Source organism: Halichoerus grypus, chromosome 9, assembly GCF_964656455.1.
Source record: "Halichoerus grypus chromosome 9, mHalGry1.hap1.1, whole genome shotgun sequence".
Lineage (NCBI taxonomy): Eukaryota > Metazoa > Chordata > Mammalia > Carnivora > Phocidae > Halichoerus > Halichoerus grypus.
The window spans coordinates 84,682,069-84,700,853 of NC_135720.1; the positions used below are offsets into that span (position 1 = coordinate 84,682,069).

The 18,785-nt window shown below is 38.8% G+C and overlaps 1 protein-coding gene across 1 annotated transcript in view; it reads left to right on the forward strand.

Annotated features, from left to right (window-relative positions):
* COL9A1 (collagen type IX alpha 1 chain) overlaps nt 1-18,785 on the forward strand; it is an 84,551-nt gene that overhangs the window by 41,240 nt on the left and 24,526 nt on the right. The window contains exons 20-29 of the mRNA XM_036072672.2: nt 2,223-2,276; nt 5,214-5,267; nt 6,648-6,701; nt 6,842-6,895; nt 7,032-7,085; nt 7,520-7,573; nt 8,582-8,626; nt 9,688-9,741; nt 9,847-9,900; nt 18,287-18,340. Of these exons, the coding sequence (XP_035928565.2) occupies nt 2,223-2,276; nt 5,214-5,267; nt 6,648-6,701; nt 6,842-6,895; nt 7,032-7,085; nt 7,520-7,573; nt 8,582-8,626; nt 9,688-9,741; nt 9,847-9,900; nt 18,287-18,340 (531 nt within the window). The remainder of the gene's footprint in view (nt 1-2,222; nt 2,277-5,213; nt 5,268-6,647; nt 6,702-6,841; nt 6,896-7,031; nt 7,086-7,519; nt 7,574-8,581; nt 8,627-9,687; nt 9,742-9,846; nt 9,901-18,286; nt 18,341-18,785) is intronic.

Below are 18,785 nucleotides of genomic sequence, written 5' to 3' on the forward strand. Positions count from 1 at the left end.
ATTGAACACAAGAGGTTGATATATATATTTTATATTCTATGGTACTTTCACATGATGTAGGAAATTTCATGTACCCTGAATATACAGCAGGTACATCATCCACTGGATTTAAGTACCTTATGCCAGCGTGTAATCATTATAATTAGAACATTCTTAATCGCTTGTAATCATGTCTTTTAATAAAAAGTTAGTCCCTTGTGCTTTGGCAGATTGCTGCAATTATATGCACAATGAGGTAATTTGGGGCATTGGCATACTTCAATTTGGTGTTTGCTACATCAAAATTTATACTACTTTTGTATACGAAAGTAGAATTGTCACACTTTGTTTCTTGTCAAGATGAGTAGTTAACAATTATGGAAATAATAATTTCTGAATATTCATTGAACATTGCAGCTAGCCAAGGCCTTTACTATGTAAAGGACACGCTCAGGTCCTATTCTCAGGAACTAAAGAGTTAGGGAGGACGAATATGAGGCCACCCTTCCTTGTCCTGCTCTGCTCTTCCCCAAACAACTGGCTTTTTATGAAAGAGTTCAGGGAGCTGTGTAGATTAGTACTTACCCCAGAGTTTAAGGAAATTCCAGCTAAAGTAAATGAGTCTGAGCATTTGTAAGAATGGCCTCTGTTTTTAAGCCACATGAGAACTTTAAGGAAACCTGGAGGAATACGAGGTGTTTATTTCAGAAGGTTGTCTTCCCTGAGCCTTTGAAAGGAGACAATAAGGAGATGGACTCTATTTTGTAGGAGGGAGATAGCAATAGTGTAAGAGATGTATGCTTTTTTTTTTGATCTGATGAAAATTTAGTGGGGACTTAAAGTTATTTTTAAAGCTATCCCTCCAAATCCTGAGAACAGGATTTTGCAAGCAGCATTTAAAAATATTTTCATGGATTAAGGATATCTGTTGGGTTCTGCATGGCTCAAGTGGTCCATTGGGGGCTATCGTTAGTGCTTGCTGACCTTCTGGTGTTTGGCAGTAGGCTTGCCAAAAGGTTTCTATAAACTTCGCAAATGTTCACTTTTTAAATGTGTATCTATAAAGTAATGCACAGATTTAAAAAAAAATGCTTTGGGGAACATTTATATATAAGCTCTGTCCTTCAAAGTAGTCACCTTAAGAGATAATCCACGGCATTCTCATGTCACTTCCATTGGCTCAAATACTTTTGGAATTCTTTTTGTAGAATTATCTTCAGAAAGAGCAGTTTTAATCTGAAATGGCCATTTCTCATTTTATATCCCAAGTGGTTATCCTAAGCTGGATCATCTTACACATTCTGGTCATTCCTAACTGATCTACACAGAATTTGTGACTTATCTAGATGCAGGCAGGGTTGGCCAGAGAATTGCCCCATTTTCTCCAAGGGAGAACACAAGAGAATGACTGGCCTAGAGCTACTTGATCTTAAGCCAATTAGCAAATTGCTCAGAAGTGGCCACTCCGCCTTCCTGAAGGAGCATCCCCTTGCTGCTCCTCCCAAGAGAGCACCCAGGTTCCCCCTTTACAGGATCCACTCCTGGAGCCCTGCTCCTGTGGGGCCAGAGAATGGAGAATGGTGACATTTCAGTATTGAAGAAGATTCTAGAAATCATACTCACATCCTTATTTTTAGGCTTACCCACTCCTATGCCTGAGATGGGGTGAGATGGGTTCGTTGTGCCCCAGGTGGGAATGCAGAATGCCTCTATCATAGAGATGGTGTAATGAGTAGTGACTCCTAGTGGTTAGTAGAGACTTCAGCTCCATTTATAGGTCCTAAGCTTTTGTGGACTAGCCTGGAAACCGAATGGCCTTTGATGGCATACATTGGTGGGGAAAAATCATTACAAAGTTTAAAATCACAACCATCTTATGTGTAACCAAGTTACAAATCATGAAGGAAGTAGAGATGGCAGTGTATTCTGTACCTAAGTTAAAAAGTAAGTCAAAATACATGATTGTACTTCTCTTAAGCTAATGATGTTTACTTTTTTGTCATCAGTTAATTGCTCCAACTCCAGGTTTGTGTACGTCTTCAGGGTTTTAGAAGAGTGTTTACCATCAGAAGAATTCTCCTTGGATTTTTCTTTCCAAACTAGAAACATTTGTTTACATAATGTCACTATTTCTTATTGTTACCTTTAGTTATGTTAACATGCTTCTGGAGGAACTTTTGTGATGAGATAAACAAGTGTGTGCTTCAGCTGAAAAAATTCACCGTTCTTTTTTATATTTCCAGGGAGCTCAAGGATTACGAGGCATCACGGGCATAGTTGGGGCCAAAGGGGAAAAAGTAAGATGATGATGATGATATGATATCAAAATGTAAAAATATTTGTTTGCCCATTTAAAAATATCTTATTTTCAGCAACATCATTTTTTAATTTCTTATTTGCTTTGTAGATGTTTGGTTAGGTTTTCACATTTCTGTTATAAACATAGATGACAGAAATGAGTAGGTATGTATGATACTTATGTATTATATATTTTAAATTATATTGGGTAGATAGGAATAACAGGGATGTTACATTTGTATTTCTTTATCATTACCAATAGTTAATACTGATAGCACTGACACAATATCTGGAAATCAAAGCAAATACAGGGAAGGATGGAAAGGGAGAGGTAAGAGAAGGCAGGATCTCCCCAGGGACACTAGGGCCACCCGTGGCCCTCCCTCCAGGCTGGTTGCTGAGCTCTGTCCTCAACAAGGATCATACACTTGTGGCCAGTTTACCAACCTGTCCTTAGCCCTGTCTCAAAAGCCAGATTCTCCTACCATTTCCATAGCAAGGCACTGTGAGATGATGGGGAGATTCAAAGGGTAATAAGGACTTCAAATTTGTTACTTATTGGGAGAAACAAACGAGTAGATAGCTAACTACAGTGTAAACAAGAGACACATAAATTTGAGGGCAAGTAGAGTAAGGGAGTGAAGACGAAGGAGTGCTGGCTATTCTTGATCAGGGAACTGGGAGGGCTCATGGAGGAGGTGACATTAGAAGGATGCCAGGCCTAGAAGGATAACATGTTCCCACTGGTGGAGGATGGAGGATGGGGAATGCTTGGCTGGGTGAATATCATAAACAGAAACAATGGAAACCTGGACATTCCTGATGTGCTCAGGAATGTTTTTCTCACTGTGTGTGTGTGTGTGTGTGTGTGTGTGTGTGTGTAAGGCTGTGTCTAGCTTTTCTATCAGATTTTAAGAAAATGGTTACCACTTAGAGAGTATATTAGGAAAGCCAATTTGTAGGTTCCAGGAGAAACAAAAAAGCACTTTGCCTGCCACCACTTCTGACCCTCGCCTCTTTCTCTTTAGAACTTCTATGGCTAATTTGTGTCATTTCACACAGAAGCAGAGACTTTTATTAACAGCTAAGCAGGAATAACTTGCACATTGTAGGTGCTCCATAAATCAAATTTTTCTGAAAGAAATGCACATTTTTGGAAATTGAAGGAATTATTTTGCGACCAATTCCTTCAACTTCATTTTTTTCTTTCAGCCTCTTTGTCCCTTCTAGGTATTCTCATTCTGTCTGTTTTACTCTTCTATTTCCTCCAGAATATCTCTTTTCTAAAAACACTGTATTTTAAAAAAACATACTTCATATTTCTATATTCATGTTACCTTAAGTAACATTCTGTGTGTATCTCTTCTGTTATTAAATAATAAATCCCATTTATTTTGAAGTTGCTGATACCTCGGCCTTTGCTTTTTCTGGGTTTAAATCATCTAAAATATGTGACCCCACACTTTGAAACCAATTACTGTTCTTGATATGCTCTTTATTTGAAGTATTTTTTTTACTTGGCATTTTTCAAAATTTCTCATTTCCTTTGAGTTCTGTCAAATTGCTTTCAATAACAAAAAAGAAAAAAAAAGGAAAAAAAAGCAAGCTCTTCTCATGAACTCAGACCCCTGGAGTGGTTGCCTAGTAACAGCATTTTGGGACTGAGCTCATGCTGAACAGCAATAAGAGAGAGTGAGTGTATCACAGCCATTTCTATAATGCAAAGGCCGGGCTCTGCGCTCACAACGCAGGGTGAATGATGAATTCAAGGTCTTTTTCGGGTCTTCCAAACCTCTTCTTCCCTGGTGAATGTAAAATGCTTTATGCTCTCTTCTAGTGTTTAGGGATCAAAGAATTTCAAGTCTCTGTGGTGCCTCTGCTTCAGTTGTGTTCTTTCTTTGATTCTGCCTTTTCTGAACCTTCTATCAAAGGTTTTCTAATTCTTAATTCTTACTACAGATGCTGTCCACCTGGTTTTCTTGGCCTGACATCCATCCAGCACTCTTTTGACTGTTTTCCATTTATTTTATCATCTCCTTATCTCAACCCTATTCATTAGGAGATGGCCTGTTGACTTCAGTCACCCTTCTGCCTTCTCATTCACTTAGCGGATGAAAAAAAGATTTAAAGAAGGGGGTTGTATTTTATCATGTAGCGTATGCAGGAAGCACTAAAAAACCCTGATATATTTGTTTTAAGATCACATTTTGATTGTTATCATTAAATAAGGAGGTGATATGTACAATATAACCAAGTCACCATTGATTTCAAGATAATTAGATTTATAAAGCTCTGTAGTTCCCATCTCTTGGTAGATTGGTGAATCTATTGTTAAGAAAATAGATGGATTATTTTTATATTAACCAAACCTAATGTCTATCTAGGATGGAATGGGGGCTACTCAAATCCTTATTACAATTCATTCTTCTAAATCACATGGCTGGACTTCTGATTCTGGATCTTGGTGGAAATCCAGTGTCACAGAATCCCACCCACAGCTGTGGCAGCAGCAGTCCATGGCAACCTTTCTGTTCTTTGGGTGGCTCCTTGGTCTTCACCATTAATGAATAGCCATAGGAATCCTGAGAACCCTGGAGGGTGACTCCCAAACCTCCTCTGATAGGTTTGCCAACTTCTCAAAATAGGTACCAGTGTTTATAATTCATGTCATCAATCAAGGATGGCTGTAGTGTTAAAATATCCAGAGTGGTATCAAAGATTGGCCATCAGTACTCTTGGTGGGATGAGGAGATGTAAACTAGTGTTTTCATATCTGAGGTGTCCAATTGAATACTCCCTGGGGTTCACCGATGAATACAGTATATATTACAGACACAAAACCTCCTTTTTATCTGGCTATTAATGTTCTATGGAAAGACTGATGTGCCTTTTAATGACTGATCTCAATTTCATTTCTTCGTCTTGTTTTTTGGCAGGGTGCTCGGGGCTTAGATGGAGAACCTGGGCCTCAAGGTCTTCCTGGTGCACCTGTAAGTAGTTTTCCTTTTACAAGACCCAATGATAGATTATTTAGCAATGATCAGTGATAGATTATTTGCTGTGTGTGTGTGTGTGTGTGTGTGTGTGCATGCAAGTGTCTTTTACATGTGAATGATTCAAGTGGTAAAATTGGCAGTAGTTTTTATATTTATTTAAACAAATTTTAATTAAGATAAGCATCACTTCCTTGAATAAAGAGAAATGTTCTTTTGACTTGATATGGGTTTTTTTCACATAGGTGAAGTCAAATTGTTACGTTTTTATGTTTGCTGTGTTTTCCTTTTGTTTTGGCTGCCAGGATGCTTAGAGTCACAGTAACTGTCTCATTTCAGGTTCTTGGGTAATTCTATCCTTTTCTATGATTTCTGATCTCATTATTCTATATTTTGACTGCTATATGTACATGTGTCATTATTATAGGCTGCCTCAGACCTTTTCTAGAAATAAATAAAAAAGCCACCCATTAATAACCACCTTTATCACAGAAAAAGTAGAAAAGGTATAAGAAAAATAGAATTTTCAACTATCAAGCTCTTATGGCCCAATGGGAAAATGTAACTACATTATGCATTACGAGATCCAGCACTGGAGTATGTGGTAGAGGTAATGCATGTAAGAAGAGGATCCTAGAGGCAGGTTGATCTGGAAAGCCGTTCTGGGTGGGAAAGGCAGCAGAGCACAGGTGAGAAGGAACACTGTTGGTGGTGATGGGGTGTGTGTTGTCATAGGGACTGTTACTGCTTGGCTTGGAAAGTTTCTGTTGAGAAGATGAAATTGAATATATAAAGTAGGATCACATTGTGGAGAGTATTTAATGCTAATGTGAGCAATTTGAACTGATCTAGTAGCAATAGGAAGCCATTTGAGGTTTTAGAGTAGTTATGCAATTCAAGAAAAGCTCTAGTTTAGGAAGACACATCCTCTCATCTATTACCCTCTATACCATAAATCAACATTAGCTGGATAATTTTGACAGAAACCGTTATTATTGCCTGGAGAGTGAAATAATATGGAGAAAAGATTGGCAACTGACCCAAACCTCAACCCACCATGATAGTCAATGAGTTTAGCTGATATGTGGACATAGTTACTGATGTTAAGGTTACCTGCAGTATGGATCCAAAGAGCACAGAAGATTTACACATTTAAAATGAAATCAAAGGACATGTGAGTCTTTGTGATCCCTATGGCAATATAAATTTTTAAGACAATGTAATTTTTATAAAAAGATTTCTTGAGCTGGGCATCCATGACAGAGCAAAGCATTGGGGTGAAAGAGCAGTAATAAGGTAATATGGATGGTGTTTTATAGTTTCAAAAGTCTATCAATAAGTAGCTTTTGCTATTTTTAACATTTTATTTTCATACAGGGTGATCAAGGACAGCGAGGACCTCCAGGAGAAATAGGTCCCAGGGGAGATAGAGTGAGTTCAAATTCACGTCAGTCACTAGAGACATTGTGCTGTTTGGTGTCCTCTGCTGATTATGCTTATGTCTTTGATGTGTCCAAAGTGTCGTGATAAATGAGCATGTCTTGTCTGTCCCTTCCCTTCTGCTCTGCAAGGGCCCTCAAGGTTCTAGAGGAATTCCTGGCCTCCCTGGGACCAAAGGTGACACGGTATGTCCTGAGCCAATAGTCATCCACCACATTTTTCCAAGTGATTATTAACTTGTAATAAAACTTTAGAAAATAATGAAGGGAAGAAGAATGCGACTGTTTCTAAGACACAGTGTGTTGCTTTGTGTGTCTTTAGGGCTTGCCAGGTGTGGATGGCCGTGACGGGATACCTGGAATGCCTGGGACAAAGGTAGCTATGTAGCCCTGGCCAAGTGAGCCCAGCATTTCCATTACTACATTACTGGGAGATTTACTCAGCTGGTTTTGGCTTTTTTCCTCCGTTTAGTTTTTTCATCAAGTGTCAACTCAAAAATACTATTAGAATAGTATGTTTGTTTACTTGGTTTTAGGAACTCAGTAGAAATGCCCTGTTGTTGAAAGCAGTTGAAAGAGATTGTGTATTTTGATTAAATTTATGTCCCAAGTCCATCCTCCCCATCCCGTCCCCCGTCCCACCTCACACCGCGCCCCCTCCCCGCCCTGAACTGGATCATATTTTAAAAGTGCACATAAGGTCACCTGTAGGGAATCCTTCTATGCAGAAGCCCTGTGTCCTTTCTTTTCTTGAAAGACTTATTGCAGTTCACACATGTTCGATGATGCAATAAAAACTTCTTTTCTCAGGGTGAGCCAGGGAAGCCTGGGCCTCCTGGTGATGCAGGATTGCAGGGCTTACCTGTGAGTATTTGGGTCTTTAAATGTTTATTGGTTTAGCTACATATTTGGAAAATACGAATTTTAGGGAGAAATAATTTGATAAGTTCTGGGGAAGAAATATGATGCTTTAAGTTTACATTTTTACAGTTTTACATTTTATACTTTTTTCCTGAATAAGGAACTATTTCTCTAATAATTATACTAAGCTTTAATTTGTATTTTGTATTCTTCTTCTCTCTTTAGTTCACTCAATCTTTCTTATCTTTTTACTAATTCTGAGCTGTGGGCCAGGAGCACATACTCCCTCCTCCTTTTCACCAGTTCTGAAGTTCTTGTTAGCAGAGTTGAGTCATAAGAGGCTTGAGAGTATGCTCATGGAACGATGTGAGGTATAAGATACCACTTTTTTGATTGTGTGCTATTTTGAATTATTCGAATTGGCATTTCCCTGCATTGATGTGGCTAGAGGTTAACGTGGATTATACAGATGTATTCTTGGAGACAAATGTTTCAAGGTAATAAAGGGATACTTGGTAATTTGAGGGCTGACCTCAATTTATTATGATATCTGACGTTTTAAAATAATCAGTTAGAGAACAGTAGGACTCCCAATAGTACCAGATTTTAGTTTGAGCCAGCGTTCTCCTACTCTTCCGTTCTTCTACTTCAGGTTTAGCGTTTCAATAGGTCTTTGTTTTGTAATTCTGTACATGGGATCATGCTGGTAGGAGCTCCCCTTGACTGGATTATAATTTGGAAATTCATGCTTGAAAAATAACTTTAGTTTAGAGGGAGGATTTGCCTAAGGGTATTCAGACTTAACAAGCCAGATAGAGTAAAGCCATTCCTTCTAAACTGTGGGTAGTTCTAGAACCGTTCAGAATTTGGGAATTAGGAAGAATCTCCCTCACACTAAAGCTTTGATGTTGTCATGATTCTCTCAGCCCCTCGGCAGTGTGCAGTGGGCATGGCATCTCACAGATTCTCCGCTGAGGTGATTCAACCCATGTTCTGTGTGTCCTCTTTTAGGGTGTACCTGGGATTCCTGGTGTAAAGGGTGTTGCTGGTGAAAAGGTAAAAGATGAAAACTTTTTAACTAGTACTTTTCTCTGTTTTTTAAATTTTTTCATTAATATGTTTTATCATTTTTAGTATTTCCAATCTTTTATTTTATATTTGATCCTAAAGAGAAATTTAAAAAAAGGCTTTTTTTTTAAGGCCTCAAATACTAACCTCTTTCCTAGCTGCAGAAAGAATACTTTGACCAATTGTTGCTGATTAGACTTCTTTCCTGGAAGTGTCATCCTTTGTCAGTGCAAAACAGAGACAGTGTTATTGCTCTTTACCACTTAAAATAAGGAAATTATGATTAAGCTATAGAAATTATGTCAGTGAATATTACTAACATGATTTCGCTTAAACTAAAAAGATATTAAACATTTCGTTCTCAGACTGATCAACCAGTGCTTATATTGCAGCAATTAAAAGCAATAGGTGAAGGAAAAATTAAAGGGATAAGATATAGCTTTACTTTAAATAAAAGAGATAACATGAGAGTAACGTAGAATTTGGTCACTACTGGGTTATATGGCTATAGCTCTCCAGTTACTGGGGTCCATAGCATCTTCAGCAGAAATGCTCCCTTCCTAAGTGGACCGTGAGAGATTGGTGGTGGAGATGGATCCCCAGACATGTGGTTTCTCTGGAGCTTGCTGGCAGGGTCCTCTCAATAGCACACCCACCTATTCCTCATGTTCACAGGATTCTTTTTAATTTTAATAGTGTCAGTGTCAGATAAAAGGGCTCCAAGAAGTTTATTGGAGATAGAAATGGTAAATGTAATTAACATTGTGAAGAAAGAAAAATCTTCTTATTCATTTTTTGACATTTGACCTTCATTTTTGAACATTTTTTTTGATACCTTTATTATACTTCTGGGAATAACAGAACAGTATCCTGAATCTAAAGAACTTTAACGTATCCATCAAGAAAGAGATTCTATATCCTCCCAAATTCTCAGTGTGAAATCAGGGAATTAATGCTATTTAGGTGTAAGAAATGCCCAATCTGGGTAAGACAGGTTGATGATTTTGCTTACTTGCTGTCTGAATTACTTCGAATGTCGCATTTTTTAGGGTAACACAGGTGCTCCAGGGAAGCCTGGTAAACTGGGCAATTCAGGCAAACAGGTAAGATGACATGAGTTACCTTTCCTTATGTTATCACCTGTTGTAATCACTCAGCAAAGAATTAGGGAGTGTTAACTTTTTCTTTTTCTGCCTTCCTCATAACAGGGCCAACAGGGGCTGCCAGGAGAGGTGGGACCCCGAGGACCGCGGGGGCTTCCTGTGAGTACTCCTTTTCTATAGAACCTTCTGAAGTGCCTTCTCAGGGTTTTGCTGGGTGTCCTTCCAGTTATTTATTCATTTATCCATGAATGCCTTCTCAAGTTTGAGCATGTGCTAGTCGAGAGAGACAGTGAAATGGGAATGCTAGTCGTGTATACAATCTGCTTTTAAAAAAATTTTTTAAGTATTTTTAAAAAGCATGAGGACCCTTTTTGCTCTTATCTCATGTTGAAGGAAATATTTCAGTGTGGTTAAAAAAACAACTTTAATGAGCTGTAATTCATATACTATATAATTCAACCATTTAAAGTATACAATTCATTGATTTTTAGCATATTTACAGAATTATGGAATCATTGCCACAGTCAATTTTAAAACCTTTTCATCACCCAAAAAAAAAACCTCCTCTGTGTCCACTTGCAGTCACTCAACATTTCCCCCCAATCCTCTCAGCCCTAGGCAACCACTAATCCACTTTCTGTCTAGATTTGCCTGTTCTGAAAATTTCATATAAATAGAATCATACAGTGTGGGGTTTTTTCAGTGAATGGCTTCCTTCAGCATGTTTCAAGGCTTAGCTATGCTGTAGCATGTATCCCTACTTCATTCTTTTTTATTGCTGACTAATGTTCAATAGTATGGATATACCACCGTTCCTTCATTCTTTCATCCACTGATGGACATTTGGGTTGTTTCCACTTTTTGGCCATTATGAATAATGAAGCTGTGAACATTTTTTCTACAAGTTTTCCTGTGGACACATGTTTTTATTTCTCTTGAGTAGAACACCTAGGAGTGGAATTTCTGGGTCATGTGGTAACTATATTTAATCTTTTGAGAAACTGCCGGACTTCTTTTAGTGTGAGTTTGTAAATGTGTCTATTTTGCAGCCAATACAGCAATGTATATTGTCTCACTAGATACACTTTAACCCTTAGAGAGAAACTGATTAGGAAATTAAACACTATGCACTTACTGTTGACCATAAAAAATTTTCTCTGGCCTTCAGTTTAAGTTCTTATTTTTAAAAGCTGCTGGGAGGGCGCCTGGGTGGCTCATTCGGTTAAGCGTCTGCCTTCGGCTTAGGTCGTGATCCCAGGGTCCTGGGATCAGTCCCGAGTCAGGCTCCCTGCCTCTCTCTCTCTCTCTCTCTGTCTCTCATGAATAAATAAATAAAATCTTAAAAAAAAAAAAATCTGCTGGGTAACAAAAAGAACTCCCAAGTGAGAACACAGAAACATTTCCAAATATTGTTGTTAACTTCTTTTAAAGGATTTCATGAGCATGTTGAATGACAATTTCGTTTCAAGGAAGTGAAATATTCCAGGTGTCTTGACATGAGAGGGGAGTTTTTCCACTTCTCACAGGTGTTTGTCAACTGACCTCTATCAGGTGGTTTCCAGAAGTTTCTCTGCAGCCAAAGAAACTAGCTGCTGCTCCTCATTATGCTCCTTGCTCACTCACTGCTCAGTTATTCCTTTCTTCTCTCTTGCTTGAAGCCTGTGAACTTCTAATTAAAATAATTTTTTAATCGACTGCCAAAGCAATTCCTTCATAGGAATATGATCTAGCTATAAACAATGAAGGTGCTACATGACTGGTCCAGAAAGATTTAACAGTGTGGGAGAGGGGCACTGGAACTTTGAGAATGTTGGCTATTAAGTCTAATATTCCCTTTATAGAGCAGGGAACAGTAAAGTTGAAGGGGCACCTGTTGTATGTCTGGTCCATGCACTGAACACAAAAAGTGACACAGTAGAGAGGGATTGGCCCATCATCGGTTAAGTGCCATGGGATGTATAAAGAACTAGAGGCAAGAACTGCAGAAGGAGATGGGGTGGAGGGTGTTTAGTTCTCTCATGTGAGGGGAGGCAGATCTGTTATGCCTATGCAAGCTTTGAGCCTGATTCAGGTTTTGATTTTTGAGTTTCTGTAAATGTCCAGATTCTCTTTGCTCTGATCACTGTGGCTCAAAGCCTTGGTGTTCTTCCATCACGTTTTCTATCTCCAATGGGACCTGTTGATTCTACCGCCGCCTTTTTTTAAAGATTTTATTTATTTATTTGAGAGAGAGAGAGAGTGAGCACAAGCAGGGTGAAGGGCAGAGGGAGAAGCAGACTCCCCACTAAGCAGGGAGCCTGACTCGGGACTCAGTTCTGGGACTCCAGGATCGTGACTCGAGCCAAAAACAGACACCTAACTGACTGAGCCACCCACCCAGGGGCCTTCTACCTCCTTTTTAAGGTCTCTTGTATTTGACTCTTCTTTTCTAAGCCCACCTTCACCATCCTGGCTCAGCTCATTAGCTGATGCTTGGATTAACAGATGTCTCCTGATTTGCCTTTCCAGCTTCTTTCCTTCCCCTACCAGTGTTCCCCAACAAAGTACTCCTGGTATGTTGGCTGGGATAGTTCTTCAGTTTCCCGGGATTTCACCCTAGAACTCTAGTAGGGTTCCCCCAGTCATGGTGACAAATAAGAGTGTCAGACACAATGCCAAAGGCCTGGGGAGTGGCCGCGATCCCAGTCCGCACACACTGCCATATTGGTCTGTTCCAAGTACAGCTTCCATCATCACTTCTTTATTTAAAGATCTTCAGTGGATTTCCACTGGCAGGAAAAGGACGTACCAAATCTTAAACTGTCTGTTTATCCCCTGGTTTTACATCTCACTTCTGCCTTGCTCAGAGCCTGTGTTCAAGTCAAGCTGGATTCCATGCTCATTTCCAAATAATCTCTGCACTTCTCAGCCCACCTGTTTTCTTTTGTTACACTCTGCCCTTAGATGGCTTTCTTCCCCATTTCTCTGACTCAACAGCCCATGTCCTTTCTTAGATGTAACTGAAATGTTAATTCGACAGTGAAACCATCTCTGATTATGCCCTATCCCCCAGGTAGAAGTGTTCTCTCCTTATTCTGAACCCTGTAACCCAGGGCCCCTTTCGCCCCATGCTGTGGCAACTGCAGGGAAGCAGGGACACCTCTGATCCACCTTTGCATTCTCTACATCTCTTCCCTCAGGGCCTGTCGCAAGGTGGTGCTCAATCAATATTTCTAAAAACGAATTGAATTGGAGGTATAATAAATCTCACTGTGCTGCTTATGTTGGTAATAATTGACTTCTCACCTACTATAAATTTTACAGAAAAGTGTCATGAGAGGTTGTAAGTATTGAAGTTCTGGAGCAGAGTTTTAACACCAAATCTACTGACAGAAAGATACATTTGTTCTTTCATCTTACATCATTATGTTTAGTTTCATAGATAACTTCACACATTTTCAATGATTCCTCACAAGTTTTATCAGTTTTTCCTGCGAATGTCAAGTTGAAAAGCTGAGTAGAAGGAATGAAAACCTCTTTCTAATGTGTCCTACTAGTGGACCAGGGCTAATTGGAGCATGTCTTTGAAATTAAGTGGTATTCCCCTTTCAAACCATTGTTCTAAGAGCTTTAGCCCCGTGTCACAGCAACACACATTGGAGTTTTTTTGGTCACCTCCAGCAATTACATATGAGCACGTATCTTTACCAGTTGGATGGTGCTTCTGGCTTTCTTGCTCACACTACTGGTTATACCTGGATCTGGGTGACTCCTGGTTTACAGCAGGAGAATGGCAGAGGCCTTGGACGCCGTGGCTCCTGGTCCATTTCCCTCTTTCAGGCTTCCCAGAACTTGCCAGGGCTTTTGCTGAGTAAGTTGTGTTTGCTCTGCTCTCATGTTTCTGACTGGGATGAGTGCCATGCTGATCTACTTCCAGTTTTCTGAAGATTATACACTCCTGGAGTGAAGAGCCTCTCCCATTTTCTCTTGAGGTCCCACCCCCACCCTATCACCAACAGCTCTGAGCACAGAGGTCCACATATGGTGTGTTGTGGAATGATCGAAACTGCATTCCTGTGCCACCCAGGCCATGGAAAATTATCCCTGTCAATAATCTGTGAAGCAGCTGTGATGGTTATAGATTTTGATCTGCCTCCGTGTGTGAGGGAATATTTAAACCTACACCAGAGAAAAATATAAACTATACAATGCTGTAAAATTGAATAGATTTTTAAAATATCTTTATGACAAACCTAAAAATTATCATTGTGGTAGGACTAATATGATCTTCCAATGTTAATACGAAGATGGGTTTGTAAAAGCAACAATCTGTAGAAATCATAATTGATCTTCTGGGTTAATCAGCATCCTTTTTCCCAGAGAGAGGCACTTACGTATATGATTCAGACTAAGTATAATGATTTGTAATTTCTCACTTCTAAAATTAGCATGGTACTAAGAATAATGTTCATTCTTCAACTAGTTAGCATTTTGGGTAATCAGGCAATACAACCACCATCACAATCTAGAGCACAATGCAATAAAATCTAAATTTCTTTTTTTTGCAAAATACTTATGACAACACAAGTATAATGAAGTAGATTTTTTCTGTGATATTTTAGAAGTCTAGTATTTCCATTTGAAAAGGAAGACTTCCAGATGGAATTATTTGTCTGTATTTATTGAAATGAGTTTTGCAAAATATCTCTCAGTACTTGTTTATAAAGAAGGTGACTTTTTGGGGTGGCTCAGTCAGTTAAGTGTCTGACTCTTGATTTTGGCTCAAGTCATGATATCAGGGTTGTGAGATCGAGCCCCACATCAGGCTCCGCACTGGGTGTGGAGCCTGCTTGGGATTCTGTCTCCCTCTCTCCCTGCCCCGCTCCCCTCCCGCTCTCTAAAAAAAAAGAAGACGATTCTTCTTGGTGATCAATGGTCTTGACAGAAACTGGAGAAATGAGGACTAGGGACTTGTTTTTTTTTTTTTCCCAAGAGCAACTTGTACTTTTAAAGAAACTTGGGAAATTTGAAAGGCAAAGAACATTTAATTAAACAGATTAAAATACTTAATTTTGACTGATTTCTATAGTTCTTGGGTAAAACCTTGGATAAAAATAACTAATGCTCTCATAGTGCTTACTCTAGCCACGTACTGTTCTAAGTGCTTTATGTATCTATTTAGTACTTTCAAAAACCCTATGAGATTGGTATTGTTTTTATCCCCACTCTACAGGTGAGGAAACTGAGGCACAGAGAGGAGAAGTTGCGGGGCTGGAGTTGGCTGGGGCCAACATGGTGGAGCCTGGTTTCAGACCTGGTTTCAGGCAGTGGGGCTCAGTGCCCGCAGCTTCATCTCCACCCTCCAGTGCCTCGACGGCTCAAGTCAAGGCTCTGCAGGATGGTATTTATTTGAAGTTAGCTTGCCCAATTCTAAAGGTACAAGGCATATTTAGCAAACTTTAAATTTTGGTGTTTATGGAATTTTCATAGTGAGCATTTAACAAGAGTCTAAAGTAAAGCTGGTGAAGACAAACAAACACAACATAAACCCAAACAGATCCCTGAGTCTGACCTCAAAATCACAGAATAAGAATCTAGGGGAGAGGGGGGAAGATAGGAGGAAGAACAAGGAGATGGAGTGGTGGAAGACATCTAGTGAAATATATTTCTAAAACACTCTTTGGGGGATTCTGATGCACAGCCAGAGTTGGGAATCACTGGTAGAGGGTCTGCAACTTTTTTAAGGCCTCGAGTGGCTTCTTACGTAGGGAGTGGTTGGCAGATGTGTGTGAACATGCTGGAGATATATATATGGTGGCACAGAGCGTCTGAGAGGGAAAAAAAGCCTTTTATTATGGTCCTCATATTTTTAATGGTAGGATTTTGCCTTTTTTCCTGGTTCCTTACAATTCTTTTGTTACAGATCATAACTCTTGTTGTCACGGGGCTCGTAAATCTTAGCTACTGGGCAGAAAAGCCATATCCCTACCAGGTTCCCTTGCCCACATCTGAGAATATGGTTATACCACAGCTGTTGAAACATGGGAGATTCACCATTTATAAGTTTAGCACACCTGGGGTTACAAGGTCATGGTTAATTGCTCCCTACAACATGTGTTCAGTTTAACCTATGTTTTTAGAGATGACTATTTATATCTCGGTTCATGTTCACACTTTATGAACACTTCATGTTCATCTTACTTACATGTTTTTAGAATACATAGAAATCATAGGAATGGCCATCAGAAAATCTTGTCCTAACACTTTATTCGTAACTGCTTGGTCATTGTTGTGAAAATCAACATTACCTTTTTCAACCTTGAGGTGATTTCTATAGAAATACCTACGTTTAAAATGGCCAAGAATTTAAAGGATGAAAGAGAAAAAAAAAATGAGGAACACATTCTGTTTGTGTACTAACAGAGGAGTAAATGCTTGTAATTTTACTGACCTGTGCATGCTGGGCTCTCTTGGGAACAGAAGGTCAGCAGAATAGTCTCCACTGGGGCTCTGAGCCATTCATATGTGTTACCAAGGGCCTGCCAGTGGTTGGAAAACACTTACAAATTGACTAATAGGAGCTCATGAAAGAGAAAATAAGTACCAGCAGAGAAAATCTTTGTCTTTGGCAAAATAATCCCAACAAAAGAGAAATGAAAAGTCACACAGTCCTTTATTTTAACTTAGCCCTTTGGTTTGTGAAAGAGAAAAAAAGTACATCAATCATCTTTCTTTTGGCATAATGATGTATGTATTTAGAAGTGAATACTTGAGAGTTTGTTCGGAGGTTCTAACGGGAGTGCAACTACTTGTATACCCTTGACCGAAGAACGGTTTTGTATATATATATAATATATATATATGTATATATATGTACATATATATATGGTTCTGTATATATATAATATATATATTATATAATATATATATGTATATATATACATATATATATATAAAAGAAGTGAATACTTGAGGTTGTGCCAAGAACTGCTTTCCCCTTCTGATATCATTAATTAGTTTTCCCAGCAATGACTGTTAATTATATTGTGAATTAAAGTCATGTTAGCCCAATGACATTTCGGATCTTCATCATGATGCAGTTCAGAAATTATTTGAAAATGCCAACAGAGCAGATATACTGAAGAAAATCTGTCTTGAACTTTCAAGTGCTGGGCTAAATTAATGGGGTAGAACCCAATCTTTATATTAATAGATGGATAGAAGAATCTATCACAGTGGCTGGTTTTCATCTAGTCTTACATCTTTCCAGTGCCCATCCTCATAGGCCTGCCTCAGGCTTCTAAGCCGCTCACAAGGGTTAAGGGCCAATGTATCATCCAAACTTACATGTTAGACAGGTTGCTTATATAAAATTTTTTGAAAACTATTTAAGAGCATTTCATTTAAATCACCTATAAGTCATTTGAGACAAATGCCACTTAAGTGTAGCTCAAAGCTAGAGACTTATAATTTGGCAAATATTACTTAATCCTTTAAAGAAACTGAAAATTCAGAAGGATTATGGACCTTGACACTTGGTTCAACTTAGAGATAAATGAATAGCATATGGGCCAGATCAGGATAATCTTAGCAGGAGCATTTATAAATATCAAGAATTAATATGAAGTTGTCATGTCATTTTAAAGTAAAATGAACTCAAAAGACTACTTTCATTTTTATATACACTATCCAGGAGATGTGATTATTTATCCAATACCTGTGTTCAGTTTAGTTGAATATGAGTTAGAAATAAAACAAGCTTTTATCAGACTGCATAAGACTGTATGAGGTTCTTGGGGAAAGAAATTGAAGAATTCATGTGTCTCCTTTTCTCAAAGGGCTTAGAGTTTCAAATAAAGAATTGAAATTGGCTCACAAAATGAAATGTTGCTTTCGGTGTATTTTCATTATAAATTATACTTTCCAAAGTTTATTTAATCTTTTAAGACATGTTTAGAACAAGAATGAGTAGAACAAAGAGTTTTGTATGTTAGAAACTTTGTAAATTTCTATTATCTCTGTCTTTTTGAAGTCGCATTAGTAATTTAAAGGCAAACATCCCCGTCCTGTTTCTCTTTTTTTTTTTCCACTCTTGTGCAGTTCAAGATTGTTTGCTAGATGCTGCTTTAATATGTACTGTGGACCAGATATTTACCGTGTTTTAGGCATTAGGTGGAATTCAAAATTGATGTACCTAATACCTCAAGCACACACACTCTAATGAGAGGATAAAACACATACACAGATAACCATAATATAAGTTACATTGTGATTCAGATGCTGGAAATTACTAATTGTCATTTCACATAGATGTAGCAGACATCGTTTTTATCTAATGGGCCATAGTCACAAGGAACAACATGACCACATTCACCGAAGGATAAACACTGGGGAGGCTGGGGGCATTTTACAGAAAGGTCTCTGCCTTCAGTCGAAGATGGGGAGAATACTTTGATGACTTTTATATTTAAACAACCTAAGTAGAGTGTTGTTTTACTGACATAGTAATTAAGCATTTGAGTTTTGGCAAACTAGCCAGTTGACGGTCATGTTTGTGTTTTTCCAGGGCAGTAGAGGAGAAATAGGACCAGTGGGACCCCCAGGACTACCAGGTAAACTGGTAAGTAATATTTCCAGCCTCCAGAAGTTTATTTGCTTTATACAAAACACAATACATTTAAAAAAATAAGCAAGGAGAGAAAAACAATGTACAAAGGGTGACTTAATCATCTGTACTTGATTTCTATTGTTATGTGAACGCGTGAAAATGTAAATGGGAAATTTCAAGTTATACCTAGGATACCCTCCGAGGGTATTTTAATCAGTGTGGTTTGCAGCATACATTTTGAAACCAGGAGAAACGTGAAGTGCTACACTTGGCCTCTGGTGGTTCTTGGAATTGAAGAGAAGTGGGCGTGAGCGCTGCCTTTTACTTCTTGAGCCCTGCTTGTTCACACAGCCAGAGAAGCAGCACCATTGCAGGGACTCCACTGAAAGAGCCCACTGTTGGCAAGGGTGCAAACCCAGGAACTGAGGACCTCCGAGGTGGGACCAAGCGGGTGGAG